The following is a 13,130-nucleotide window of genomic DNA, read 5'->3' as shown; positions in this document are numbered from 1 at the left end:
GCCCATTAACGTCTGAGTCAAGTTACCTGCAAAAACCAGGAAACACCGGAAATGTGAGAAATTGAGGATAGATAGATAGATAGATTCTAATGTAGAATACAAGGAAATAAAAAGTGTATTTAGAAGACTTTTGGGCAGCATGATGGCTTAGTGGTTAGCCCTGTTGCCTCGCATCAAGAATGTTCAATTCAATTCAATTCAATTTTATTTGTATAGCGCCAAATCACAATACAAATCATCTCAAGGCACTTTACAAAAACTAAAACTAAAAACCCAACAATTCCCTTATGAGCAAGCACTTGGCGACAGTGGAGAGGAAAAAACTCCCTTTAACGGAAGAAAAAAACCTCCAGCAGAACCGGGCTCAGTTTGGGCGGCCATCTGCCTCGACCGGTTGGGGTGAGTGGATAGAGCAGAGAGAAAAGAACAGCAACAATAAACAACAAATAGACACTGCAAGTTGGTGGGGCCAGTAACTGCACATCAGCGATATACAGCTCCAGGACCAGGGACACCTGCAGAAGGTACAGAGAGAGAGAGAGAGAGAGAGAGGGAGGGAGAGAGCACAAACTAGGGGAGAGAGAGAGCACAAGGTTAGTAACATTCAACTGGTTCCTGGTTAGAAACCCATCAGGGGCCTTTCTGTGTGGAGTCTGCATGTTCTCCCTGTGCTTATGTGGGTTTTCTCCAGGTACTCTGGTTTCCTCCCACAGTCCAAAAACATGTATGTCAGGTTGATTGGTGACTCTAAATTGCCCATAGGAGTGAGTGTGAGTGTGTGAGGTTGTTTGTCTCTATGTGGCCCTGTGATGGACTGGGGACCTGTCCAGGGTGGACCCCTGCCTTTCACCCAAAGAGAGCTGAAATAGGCTCCAGCAGATCCCTGGGACCCTGGTTAGGACTAAGGGGGTCTAGATGATGGATGGATGGATGGATAGAAGAATTTTTGATATTACAAATCTGTAATACAAAATAAAAAATGAATATGCAATCAGTTACAGTCTACAGTAATAATAATGCTAAGTAAAAGTGGAAATATAATCATCATAATCACAAACACAATTGCAGAGTGGTGTTTTGTATTTGATATCTGAAACTAGCCCGTTTGATGTTCTTACAAATGTTCGTGATATAAATTAAACAGCACCAGAAAACATTAATAAATGTTTAGATATTTATAAAGTTTTTGCAAACATCCTGTGAATTTTTGGGGGATTGGGGTTATTTGTATCATCAGGTCCCTTTCTTCACCTTTTCACCATGATCTTAATGGTTTAATTTAGTTTTTGTTTTATTTAAACATACAAGTACAAATAAGGAGTACAAATACACATAACACATATGCAATGTGCAGAAGTAGGAAAGAAGTCTTGATGAGTTATACAGGAGCCTTTTGCTAAAAGTTGATTAGGTTGAGTGTACATATAAATTAAATAAAACAGATAAAAGCATGAAATTAACACATCAAAGTTCAATAACTGAAATAAGTTAAACTTACCAATCAACAAAATTACAACAAGCATATGACTAAACAAAATAATACAGTGTTAAAATAAAGAAAATTCCCACTTCTGGCAATATTAATGCAGCTTTATTTTGAAAGGTGTGAGCGGAAGTGTGTCAGTAGCCGCCCTGACCGTGAACCTGACAGGTGAGCACACGGACCGAACCAACCTGCACTCGATTTATCAACGATGGGGCCGACAGGTGAGTGATGTTGAGACGTTTTAATGTAACTGAATCAGCACAGTCAAACAAAACGAGCTTTGTGTTCGGCAGCGTTTTATTCTCCTTATTTTACAGTGAATTAGCTTTAACACAAGAGCCAGCGCTAACGGTAGCTAGCTCGAGCTAACAGGCACAGCTCCGTCCGTCTCTTAGTCCCAGTGCGTCCCAGTTAGTCCCAGTTCGGCAGAACAGCCTCAGTTTAGTGGATAAAACAAGATAAAGCGTGTGTGTGTTAAAATAGTGGCTCGTTTCTCCGCGGTTTAGTTTTCTTGTGTGTAGCATGTTAGCTCCCTGACCTTATTCAGCGTTAACACTGTGGACATGTGCAACAACGCGCCAAACTCCATTTAAAAACATGTCAATTTAAACTCACCGGTCTTTTCAAAATGATGATCATGTATTTATTAACTCGGTGTAACCTCTTGGCTCTAATAGTCACTTTTTGTTAATGTGTTTGGGGGAAAAGTTTCAGAAGCGATAAAGTCTCTTTAATCTATTTATCTAATTTATCTCAGCGTCAATACTCCACTTGAGTTTGTTTTCAGCTAAAGCAAAGAACGTAGCGACTCGAAGGAAGGTGGTGTAATCATGAGAAGCAGAAGTGTCAGACAGAAGTGATGGTCAGCTGTGATTTGGGTCCTGCTGTCTCTGTGCTGCCCCCTCCCGTCTCATCTTGACATTTCTCTGTCCTGCCCTCACCTGTTATTGTCCCAGGTGAGGTGGTGTTTGGCAGCCTGACACCAGTCTGCTCTGAGAACCGGCTGCGCTGGGACCTGAGTCCTGAGCAGATCCTGCAGCTGTCCGACGAGCTCATCACCAACACCAAGAAGGTGTATGACCGTGTCGGAGCACTGGACCTGGACAGCGTCACCTTCGAAAACACTCTGAAGGCCCTGGCCGACGTGGAGGTTGAGTACACCGGTCAGTGTCCACTATTGAACAGGGTGGAACCAGGGTGTTCTGATTAGATCCAATATGTTAAGATCAGAACATTTTCACAGCAAAAATGTTCAAACTTACTCACAGTCAATTTTCTGCAGTTTTTCAGGGATTTTCTGTTTTTCATGAGAAAAGTCTTGACAGATTAATTGAGAGCAGGATTTTGCCAAAGCAGGGCTTTAGTTTCACACAAAATGCAGACCTTTATCAGACAAACTTGTACTGCTGATTAGACAAATGGCCACCAGAGTTTCTGCAGTTGTTATCTCTAAGGTTCAGGTGCACGTTGTGATAATGTAAATTTGGTGTGTTTCTTAAAAGGTCAATCCAATGATTTTCTCTACTTATTATTCAGTCCAGATCCCATCCAGAGACTGACAGCACCAATGAATGTGGTGTCCTCAGTGTAATGTGTGTGAATCCAGAACCTGGTTCAGCTTATGGGTCTGAGCCGTAGACCTCCATTGTTGTCCAAAAACTATTAAAAACCCAGCAGGGAGCCACACCGCTGACCTGGCTCACATGGTTCTTCCTCACCAACAATGGGAGGCCCGTCTGTTTCCAAAAACCAGCTCCAGACTCTGAGAACGGCCGTCACTGTTTACAGGGTCTGAAGGAACAAAGTCCACTGGTCTCTGGTTCCACTGTTCCACCTGCTTTTTACTGCACAGAACAGTGTATGTTACAGACATTACGATGAGGACACCAAATTCACCAGTAAAGAGAGTTTTCAAACTAAAACACAAGATCATAAAAAAAAATCAAACAACAAAATAAAATGAAATGTAAACTGGTTATAAACAGCAGAAGCCTTTTTTAATGGTTGAGCTGCAGACATGTCGACAGACAGACAGACAGTTGACAGATGATGAACCTGAATGTAAAGAGGTCAGACAGCATGGACCTGGCAGCGCAGTCGGGTCGATTGTCCATTGTGCTGTGGTAAAAGTTCAGAGTCAGCAGAATCAGTATGTGATGGTAAAGTCTGATCAGCACTTTGCAGAGAAACCAGCTGAACCAGCTGCAATACAGCTACAATAGAGATAGTCTTTGTTTGGAAGCAGCTGAAAACCTGAAAAACATCCATGGAAACACCAGGAGGTATATTTGACATCAAGTCACACAAACTGTCATCAGTGTAAAGGCTTTTTATGACTGTTGACAAGTGAGAGTCTGTAAAAACGATAAATACATTCATGCTAATTACATTTCTATAGAAGTGCATCTCAACCTGAAACAGAAAAATATTCTAGTATTAAGTGAAAATTACAATGTAATAAATCAAGTTTAGCTAAATTGTCAACATGAAATACAAATGACAGAATTATAAGACAATAAATTTACGAGATGTTGAGTTATTAATTATTAGATGTTACAAAATTCTGAAGTTATAATAAATCACAATAATGAATTTCTACTCTGAGAAGTTTAATAAAAAACTGTCTGATCTGAGTCACCTGGAGGGAAAAATAAATCGGATTTGAGCCACTTCAGCAGGTAATGTGAATGTAGCCTAATTGGGATGTCTCACCTGTATGGCCACGCCTCCTCCAAATCTGACTCTGCCCCCCGTGTCTCAGTCCAGAGGAACATGTTGGACTTCCCGCAGCACGTGTCTCCCTCCAAGGAGGTCCGAGCGGCGGGCACTGAAGCCGACAAACGTCTGTCCGAGTTCGACGTGGAGATGAGCATGAGGGAGGACGTCTACCAGAGGATCGTCGCTCTGGAGGTGAGCTGACACATGCAGAGTACTGCTAATCTATCAGCAAACAGGTAGCCAGACAGGTAGGTCAGTAACAAAGAGACCCTGTTTGGACCTGAGGGAGTTCAGCGCCCAGTTTCTTTGCTTTTGACCGCCTGTTTTTGTGTGTGTCTGCAGAAGAAGATCGATGCTGGAAGCCTCAGTGCAGAGTCAAAGCGTTACATGGAGAAACTCATCAAACTGGGGAAGAGGAACGGCCTCCACCTGACCAAAGAGACACAAGAGGTGATTGGACTTTGCACGTTTTGTTTATCCAGAGAAACTTCACCCCAAACACTTTCTTGAAGGAGCATGAAGGTTCTGCTCAGTCTGATAAATCCAGGTGGAACAGGCCGTGGTGTCTCAGCTACACTACTGCTGACACATTTACTCCTTGGTCAGCTAACGCTACTGAACTTTGACCCAACCAGGCATCTGGTTGTTTAGACTCATTAGACCCTCTAGAGGTTGAGGAGACATTCAGACCTTTAACATTTCTGCCATAAAACCTTCAGTGTTTCATTTCACAATTTCCAAAATATTAAATTGTATCAGAAACTTTAGAAAAACTCAGCTGTTGATCCATTAACTATCTATAGATACAGAGCATCATCTGATTCTGGCCTAAAATTATGTTTTAGCTTAAAGAAATAAGCAAAAACAATATTTAATAATTACAACAGCAGAATGTAAAGTGGTGAGGGGGTAACAACTGTCAGATCTCTCTGTGAATCTTGAAGCTCTGATTTCAGTCTCCATGTGGTCTGACTCTCTTTCTTCTGTTCCCTAACAGGAAATCAAAACCATCAAGAAGAAACTGAGCAACCTTTGCATCGATTTCAACAAGAACCTAAATGAGGACACCACCAGTCTGTCCTTCACCAGAGAGGAGCTGGGTGAGTCCTCCACTCTGTGGACCATTCAGATACTCAGTCCTGGTCTTCCTCTGTGTAACAGACAGTCACACTTGGGTTTTAGGTGGCCTCCCCGAGGACTTCCTGAGCTCTCTGGATAAAGACGAAGAGAAGTTGAAGGTCACACTGAAGTATCCTCATTACTTCCCCACCATGAAGAAATGCTTCGTCCCAGAAACCCGCAGGAAGCTGGAGGAGGCCTTCAACTCCCGCTGCAAAGAGGTGAGACAGGAGGAGCACCACAGACAGACCTTTGGACGGTTTTGTTCCTCACTCTGAACAGAACCCTGCTGACTGATAATTGACCCACAGACAGAAACTTAACACATACAAGTAAAAAACATTAAATAAATCCTTTTCTGGTCTTATTACACTTCAGATTATCACTGTTGGTGTTTCTCCTTCACTAAATGACTTATCAGTGGTTCTGTTGCTGCGGGAAGTCTGTGTCCATGCTACGTTCCCAAATCAGTTATCTGTCCTGCATGTGTTTTCAGGAGAACTCTGTGATCCTGAAGCAGCTGGTGGAGCTCCGGGCTCAGAAGAGCACCCTGCTCAACTTCAGCACACACGCCGACTTTGTCCTGGAGATGAACATGGCCAAGTCAGGAAAGAAGGTGGCCAACTTCCTCGGTGAGTCCCGACGATGTGGTTTTAAAGGGTGTCGCTATTAACCGATCCCTGTAACCACGGTAACTGGAGACAGCTGTAAACTCAAAAGGTTTGGAAGATATGAACATTAAAAATCCAGGACCGCGTTGAGACTAAAGTGCCAGCGAAGAAAACAAGTTTAAAATGACGAGGATCAGTTTAAACCAAAACTAATGTTCGTCTGTAACTTCTGCTCACAAAACGTCTAAAAGCTGCAAAGGAAACCATGTGAGTTTCTGGTGATTCCGACTCCGCTGAGCGTCCAACAGTTCTAGTTATTTCTGTTTAACACCCGATGTGGCTTCAGACAAAAAGCAGCTTTTGTTACCTCGTCACAGTGTGGACAGAAATGATATCACAGGTGAGTTAAACTGCTGCTGTGGAAACAGGTGGTGTTTTATTTCTGCCATGAGCTGGCGTCTTCAGCCGGAGGTCAGAAACAGAAGCGTGGCCTCAGGTGTGTGTGTGCTCTCAACCTTTCTCCCTCTGTTGACACGTTTCAGAGGAGCTGGCCCGTAAGCTGAAGCCTCTGGGTGATGAAGAGCGGGCAGTCATCCTCAAACTGAAGGAGGAGGAGTGTCGGAAGAGAGATCTGCCTTTCAACGGAGAGCTGCACGCCTGGGACACCCGTTATTACATGACCCAGGTCAGAGCTGCACACCTGACACCTGCTGCCTCCTGTGCACGTGGAAAATAGTAACACGATGACGTGCATGAAACATGAAGCAGCTGTTTCTGATGTTAAATCCTGTGTAAATGCTGCATGAACATCTGTCTCATACCAATTGGTGCAAAGTTCCCAGGATGAAGGTTTTGTGATCTTGTGTAACTTCTCCTCCTCTGGCTCCTCTCAGGTGGAGGAGACTCAGTACGCGGTGGATCAGAACGTGTTGAAGGAGTATTTTCCCATGGAGGTGGTGACTCAGGGTCTGTTGGACATCTACCAGGAGCTGCTCGGTTTGTCCTTCGAGTTGGTGAATGGAGCGTCCGTCTGGCACCCTGACGTCACTCTGTACTGTGTGAAGGACCGCAGCAGTGGACAGGTGGTCGGCCAGTTCTACCTGGACCTGTACCCCAGGTGAGGGCTCAGTGAGCTGGGGACAGGGTGGTAGAAAGCACCATATTTAGATATTTTCCATTGTGCCTGGTCTCCCACTATCGTCTGAAGGTCTCCGGCTGTTCTCACTGTCTTTGTCGTACCTGTCCTGTGCAGGGAGGGGAAGTACGGCCACGCCGCCTGTTTCGGCCTGCAGCCCGGCTGCCTGCTGCCCGACGGCACGCGGCAGATGTCGGTGGCGGCCATGGTGGCCAACTTCAGCAAGCCAACGGCTGATGCTCCGTCGCTCCTGCAGCACGACGAGGTGGAGACGTATTTCCACGAGTTTGGCCACGTCATGCACCAGCTGTGCGCTGAGGTCAGTGGGTCTTTGAGACTCTGGAGGGGGAAGAAGTGCAAACAGGCGTCTGTTACAGTCCAGCAGAACCAGAAATGCTTCTTGCTTGTATTACAGTGAACCAGGCTCCATGTTGGACTTGGACCTTTCAGCTTTAAAACATCTCCCAATAATACAGTACTGATACATGATGTGATTTATTTATTAAATCTGGAATTAAATTTAGACAGTGATTGTTAGTCCAGTGTGAGTAAAGCATTTGGACTCCATAACACTGCACAGGTTACTCTAGGTCAAACTACCACAGGACTGTAGACTCTGACAGTCTGACAGAGCACCACAAAGCTCCTCCAACACAAGCCTTGTCTTGGTTCGGTCGTTGCAGAGGAGGCTTCAGGCAGTGGTTGTTTCTGATCAACATACTGAGAAACCGGTGGACAAGAGTTTTTAAAATAAAGTGAGCGTCAGTTTAGCTTCAGTCATGAAACAGTGAGTGGGGAAAGACATTGGACGTCTGACTTGAATAAATCTGTGTCTGCAGGCGGACTACGCCATGTTCAGCGGGACTCATGTGGAGCGGGACTTTGTGGAGGCCCCGTCTCAGATGTTGGAGAACTGGGTTTGGGAGAAAGAGCCTCTGCAGAGGATGTCCCGACACTACAAGACTGGGAACCCAATCCCTGACGAGCTGCTCGACAAGCTCATCAAGTCCCGCCTCGCCAACACAGGTAGGTGCTGCTCAGGAAACGGACTGTGTGGCAACTGGGCACAAACGTGTACAAGGCCCAGCTCCTTCCTGTTGTTTTACTGCTCTGTTTGGTCAGGATGCACGTTTTTTAGTTATCTGTGTTTTTCTCGCTCTTCTTTTTGGCCCTTTCAGTCAGAATGTTAATGACTTACATCATTAAATCTGATTCAAAAGTAAAAGTACATGCAGGACGGCTGGTCTGTAACCGGTTTACTGTGCTCGCTGTGACCCCTGCAGGTCTGTTTAATCTGAGGCAGATCGTTCTGGCTAAAGTGGATCAGGCTCTTCATACAAGGAACAATGTCGACCCAGCAGAGGAGTACATGTCCCTCTGTCAGGACATCCTGGGAATCCCAGCCTCACCAGGTCTGACACGCAGACACACACCAGCTCCGAGTCTTACTCAAAGTATCCACAGGCAGTGTCTGAACCCTTACATTAGATGGCCTCCCTTTACCTTTGGTCCAGTCCTCATGACGTCACTGTAAGGAGACACAAACACTCCGTTAGAACTGCTGCAGTTTTTGTCACATCTCACTTGCATGAACCTTAAAAAGTCTTATACAGGTCTTAAAGTGACCAACCATGTTGAGGCGATGCTGATTATTGTGCGTTTCTTCTTCTATAAAGTCTTGTTAACTGCCTGGTTCCAGAACCTGGTTGGTTCCATCTTGTAGTTCTTTCTCTCTCTGATCATTTATCACACTGGAATAAAACTACAGAAGCAAAGCAGCCTGGGAGCAGAACTGATGGGAGAACAATGATGTGGGAGATAATGGAGCGGGTCTTTCATCTCTGTTGTAGCTGGGTTGTGGACCCTGGATGTGCAGGGGAGAACTAGGAACTGCATTCAGCCCCATGAATCTGCTCACTGGGCGTGCACGACAAAAAACACTCACATGCTGCTGCTTCTTCTTGTTTTGTGCAGCCAACAGCCCAAAACATTCAGCTTATTGTGGTGTAGGACAGAAAATATGAGACGCTGTAGAGAAAGTTTGGAATGAAATGTGTCTGTTACTGTGTTGTCCTGTAGAAACCAACATGCCGGCGACCTTCGGACACCTGGCCGGCGGTTACGACGCTCAGTACTACGGTTACCTGTGGAGTGAGGTGTTCTCCATGGACATGTTCTACGCTCGCTTCAAACAGGAGGGAATCATGAACCCAAAGGTCAGACCAGTTACAACCCTGCACTGAGATCAGGACTGTTAGATTAGATCTTGACTGACTGAGTTTCTGTCTCCTGATTGGTCCTCTAGGTGGGCCTGGACTACAGGAAGTTCATCCTGCGACCCGGGGGCTCTGTGGACGCCTCCGAGATGCTGAGGAACTTCCTCGGACGGGAACCCAAACAGGAAGCATTCCTGCTAAGCAAAGGACTGACGGTGGACCTGGACGCTGGAACGCCGTGCCCCTGCTGACCAATCACAGCAGCCGGCTCCCAGCAGTGAGCCACAGAGAACAACGGACTGAAGAGGTTTTCTAGAAAAAACAGTAAAATGTTACTGAACATGGAAAATATTACCCCTGAATAAAATGATTTGAGGTGATGTCCTGAGTGTTTGAATCCCTGATGTTACACACAAACAGTAAAAGTCCTCACAGAGACAGATCAATAAGTAGAAAACCTAAACCTGTAGCAGCAGCTGTGCCAGGTAAAAGTTTGGACACACCTGAGTCTTTGTATGTATTGTTTCCTCTATTCTAGACTAGGACATCAGATTTACAGGCTAACACATGGAAAAATGTTTCAGAGCAGTCGCTGTGATGATGCAGAGTGTTTGCAGCGGCTCCATGAGGTCGTCACCTGGATGGTTTTCAGTCTTCTGGGGAAGTTGTGTTGTATGTAGTTAATTCATATGTTCAACTAATTAAGAGAAACTTGAGTCCATCATTAAAACAGTCAATCCAGGACACCACCAGGACTGATCCAAACAGCTCCTCGTGTTCTGTAAGGGCAGTCTGCTGCAGATGACCTGGCCTCCACAGCCCCCCTGTCCGAGATGGTTTGCCTTCAAGATCGTTGGAAAACTGTCAACATGTCCACATGGATCATTTCAACAGTGCAGAAAATAACACAAACCAAGTGTTTGGAGCTGCAGTTCCTCTAATGTCCACTAGATGCTGCTGTGATAAGACTATTGAAGTGAATGAGAATCCCTCGTCTCATCTGTCCTCAGCTCTGAGGGCAGATTGGGATGTTTAAGCTGTTTGACTGACAGCTGCCGGCCTCTCGCCCTGTGCTGCTCTGTCCTCTGAGCCTCTGGGGATTTTCTGGCTCCAAGAATATCACAGCCACAATAACATCACAGTACTCTCCTGACTGCAGGCTGATGGGAGTCTGAGGGTGGTGTTTCCCAGCTGGAGATCATGATGTAACGTCCTCAGAGAGCCAACAGCTCAGCTTTAACAAACAGCCTGAAGTTGAAGCTGCAGAACAAACAGATTCACAGAAGACAGAGCCACTTTAACGTCAACTCGTCAGGCGCTGCTGCTGTTTGGGCTTTGTCTCCATTAAAGCACCAGAACACTGTTTCTGTTTGAGCTGACAGTACAAAGCAGATTCTTCTGTTTTAGATTCTTCCAGGAAGTCGCTGATTTCACTTCCTTTCTCTGAAAATCAACTTACAGGGAGATAATCCCTCACATTTAAAGCAAAGCCCTGAGAAACATATCTGCTACGTTTTCATCTTTATTCACTATCGTTTTGGCCACGGAGCAGGTCTGAGTCTGAGGTGATTACCTGAAGAAATAATGCAATACTTAGCAGCAAATACTTAACAGACAGCAGGGAAAGGAGGGAAATTAAAAACACGACTCACTTCAGATGAAGAAATGTTTCTTCCATGTAAGGATTTGAGTCTCAGCAGCAGGAAGCTCCGTGTAGTTGAAACGTGTGGAAGAAGAATTCATCATTTGTACTGAAGGAAAAGAAGGAAAAACGTTGACTCCCCTTATTGCAGCTGGGAACTAAACTGTCAGTCACAAGTGAAGTGTGACAAAGTGTGTCCAAACCTGTGGCTGGTGGTCTACGTCCACATGTCAGAGATTTAAGGATTGGCAGCTACTTCTGTAATTAAGAAACACCAAGTTGTTTTCTGGGTCTAATCACAAACAGCAGAACTTAGTTCAGTGAAGCCTGTTTGCCCTCAGAGTCCTCAGTCATTCTTCCAGGCATCAGTTTCCTGCTGTTTGTGCGGCTCTCAAACACACGTATCTGCAGACAGAGATAACAGGCTGTTAACCTCAGCTGGGAGTTGAGTCTTGACCCTAAACCACTTTCTGCTGAGCTCAGCTGTCTGCCTGCAGAGTAGAGGATTTACATCCCAAAGCCCTGAGAAAATGAATGTACAGTCTGTTTTACCAACTGGCTGAAGGCTAAGGCACAAAAGTAGTGTATGGACTGGTGACCTGTCCAGGGTGTCCCCCTGCCTTTCACCCAAAGAGAGCTGGGATAGGCTCCAGCAGATCCCTGGGACCCTGGTTAGGACTAAGGGGGTACAGATGATGGATGGATGATTGATAGTTCGAAGTGAAAGGAGTTTGTATCTGGACTTTGGGGTGTTGTTCAGTCAGGTCTGTAACTGCGTTTAAAGTTTCAGCTGCAGCAGCGTTACAGTAGCTTTGTTATCCACCTCATTATTATCGTCTTTGCTGTAATTAGCACTGAGCTGCAGCTGCGAGTGGTGGCCCCTGGGGACCCCCACCAGCCCCACTCAGTAAACAGTTCAACACTGAGCTGGTTTACTGAAACCCACAGAGGATGAGGAGACAGGATTTCTTTAAAGTAACATTACAACATTCTTGGAGATCCTCTTTCTCTGACATGAACTCACAGCTAAGTCATAGCAGGTGTCTGGGACATTTAGCCTAGCTTAGCATACAGGCTGTTAGCCTAGCTTAGCATAAAGCCCCACCTTACAGCTCTGTCTGACTCTCAGTTTTTAATCCAGATAATGTGACACCAACAGTGAGTTACAGTAGCAGAGACAGGTGTGCAGCAGGTAGAGCAGCGGGACCATGTGGGAAAAGTGGTTGTCCTGGAGGAAGGTCTCAGAGGGAAACACAGGCTGGAGCCTGGAGAGCAGCTGAGGGAGGGAAGCTCAGACAGAAGAAGAAGAAGAAGCAGACAGTAGTTTCAGGCTGAAGACGATGGCGGTGCGTCCAGCAACAGGAGGGGAAGGCGTCAGCCTGCAGGACATCATGACAGGACGAGCAGATGGAGCTCGGAGGACGAAGAGCAGCTCCAACATGATCCGAGTGTTCATCAGCTCTGCAGTCACAGGTCAGAGCTCTGTGAACTCACTGCTTATGGTCTGTGATAAGAACCAAACTTAAACTCTGCATGAGAAATTCAAGTTTGCAGCTCAACGTATGTAAATGTGTCACTGACGCTTCCTCAGATATGAGCAGTGAGAGGAAAGCCCTGCTGGAGAAAGCTTACCCAGAGGTCCTCTCTTTCTGCCGCAGCCTGGGGCTGGTGTTCGAGGTCAGTTTCCTTCACTTCAAACCTAAAGAAAACACCCAGAAGAACAGTGTGAATACAGTAAGTGCTGTTTGGTAAATACCTGCTCACTGATTGGTGATTACTTCCTGTTCAGGTGGTGGATCTGTGCTGGGGGATTCGAAATGTCCCATCTGGAGACCATGAGGCCTGTGAGATCTCGCTGCAGGAGATTGAGAGGTGTAAGAGGATTTCAGCCGGTCCAACTTTCGTCGTGAGTCTCTCACAGCTTGCCCCCAAAAATAATAACAATTCAGATTTTAGTTAATATGATGTGTTGGTTTTAGTTCAGTTTAGGAGTCAAAGTTGTGTGTGATTAGAACAGCTGCTGTGGGAAAACAAGAAACACATCCAGGACATTTTTATTGCAGCTTTCAGGTGAAAAATCAATATATGCTTTATTTATGCTTTGGAAATATCCAGTGGTTTGTTTATGGGAGTTAAAGATCAGATGCATTTCTACAAAGTTTAGACCATGAAGAATATTCTTTGCTCTGTGAAGCCCTAGAAA

General features: G+C 45.5%; 1 protein-coding gene across 1 annotated transcript; it reads left to right on the top strand.

Moving 5' to 3' along the window:
* The first annotated feature begins 1,612 nt into the window (after positions 1–1,612).
* thop1 (thimet oligopeptidase 1) lies at positions 1,613–9,665 on the top strand. Its single transcript, XM_026323752.1, has 14 exons — positions 1,613–1,707; positions 2,443–2,649; positions 4,248–4,396; positions 4,547–4,654; positions 5,202–5,304; positions 5,387–5,544; positions 5,820–5,955; positions 6,477–6,619; positions 6,828–7,051; positions 7,187–7,388; positions 7,909–8,095; positions 8,353–8,481; positions 9,149–9,285; positions 9,375–9,665. Exons 1-14 carry the CDS (start codon positions 1,695–1,697, stop codon positions 9,534–9,536), a joined length of 2,058 nt encoding a protein of 685 aa, XP_026179537.1. The 5' UTR covers positions 1,613–1,694; the 3' UTR covers positions 9,537–9,665.
* The last annotated feature ends 3,465 nt before the right edge of the window (positions 9,666–13,130 follow it).

Source organism: Mastacembelus armatus, chromosome 4 (genome assembly GCF_900324485.2).
Source record: "Mastacembelus armatus chromosome 4, fMasArm1.2, whole genome shotgun sequence".
Lineage (NCBI taxonomy): Eukaryota > Metazoa > Chordata > Actinopteri > Synbranchiformes > Mastacembelidae > Mastacembelus > Mastacembelus armatus.
The sequence above is the reverse complement of the archived record's forward strand: the minus strand, read 5'-3'. Positions and strand labels throughout refer to the sequence as shown.

What these genes read in the sequence shown, in the direction of transcription:
- thop1 (XM_026323752.1), top strand. An exon ending in TCAACTCCCGCTGCAAAGAG is followed by an intron (nt 5,545 to 5,819) that starts GTGAGACAGGAG and finishes ATGTGTTTTCAG; the next exon opens with GAGAACTCTGTGATCCTGAA. An exon ending in GGGAATCCCAGCCTCACCAG is followed by an intron (nt 8,482 to 9,148) that starts GTCTGACACGCA and finishes GTTGTCCTGTAG; the next exon opens with AAACCAACATGCCGGCGACC.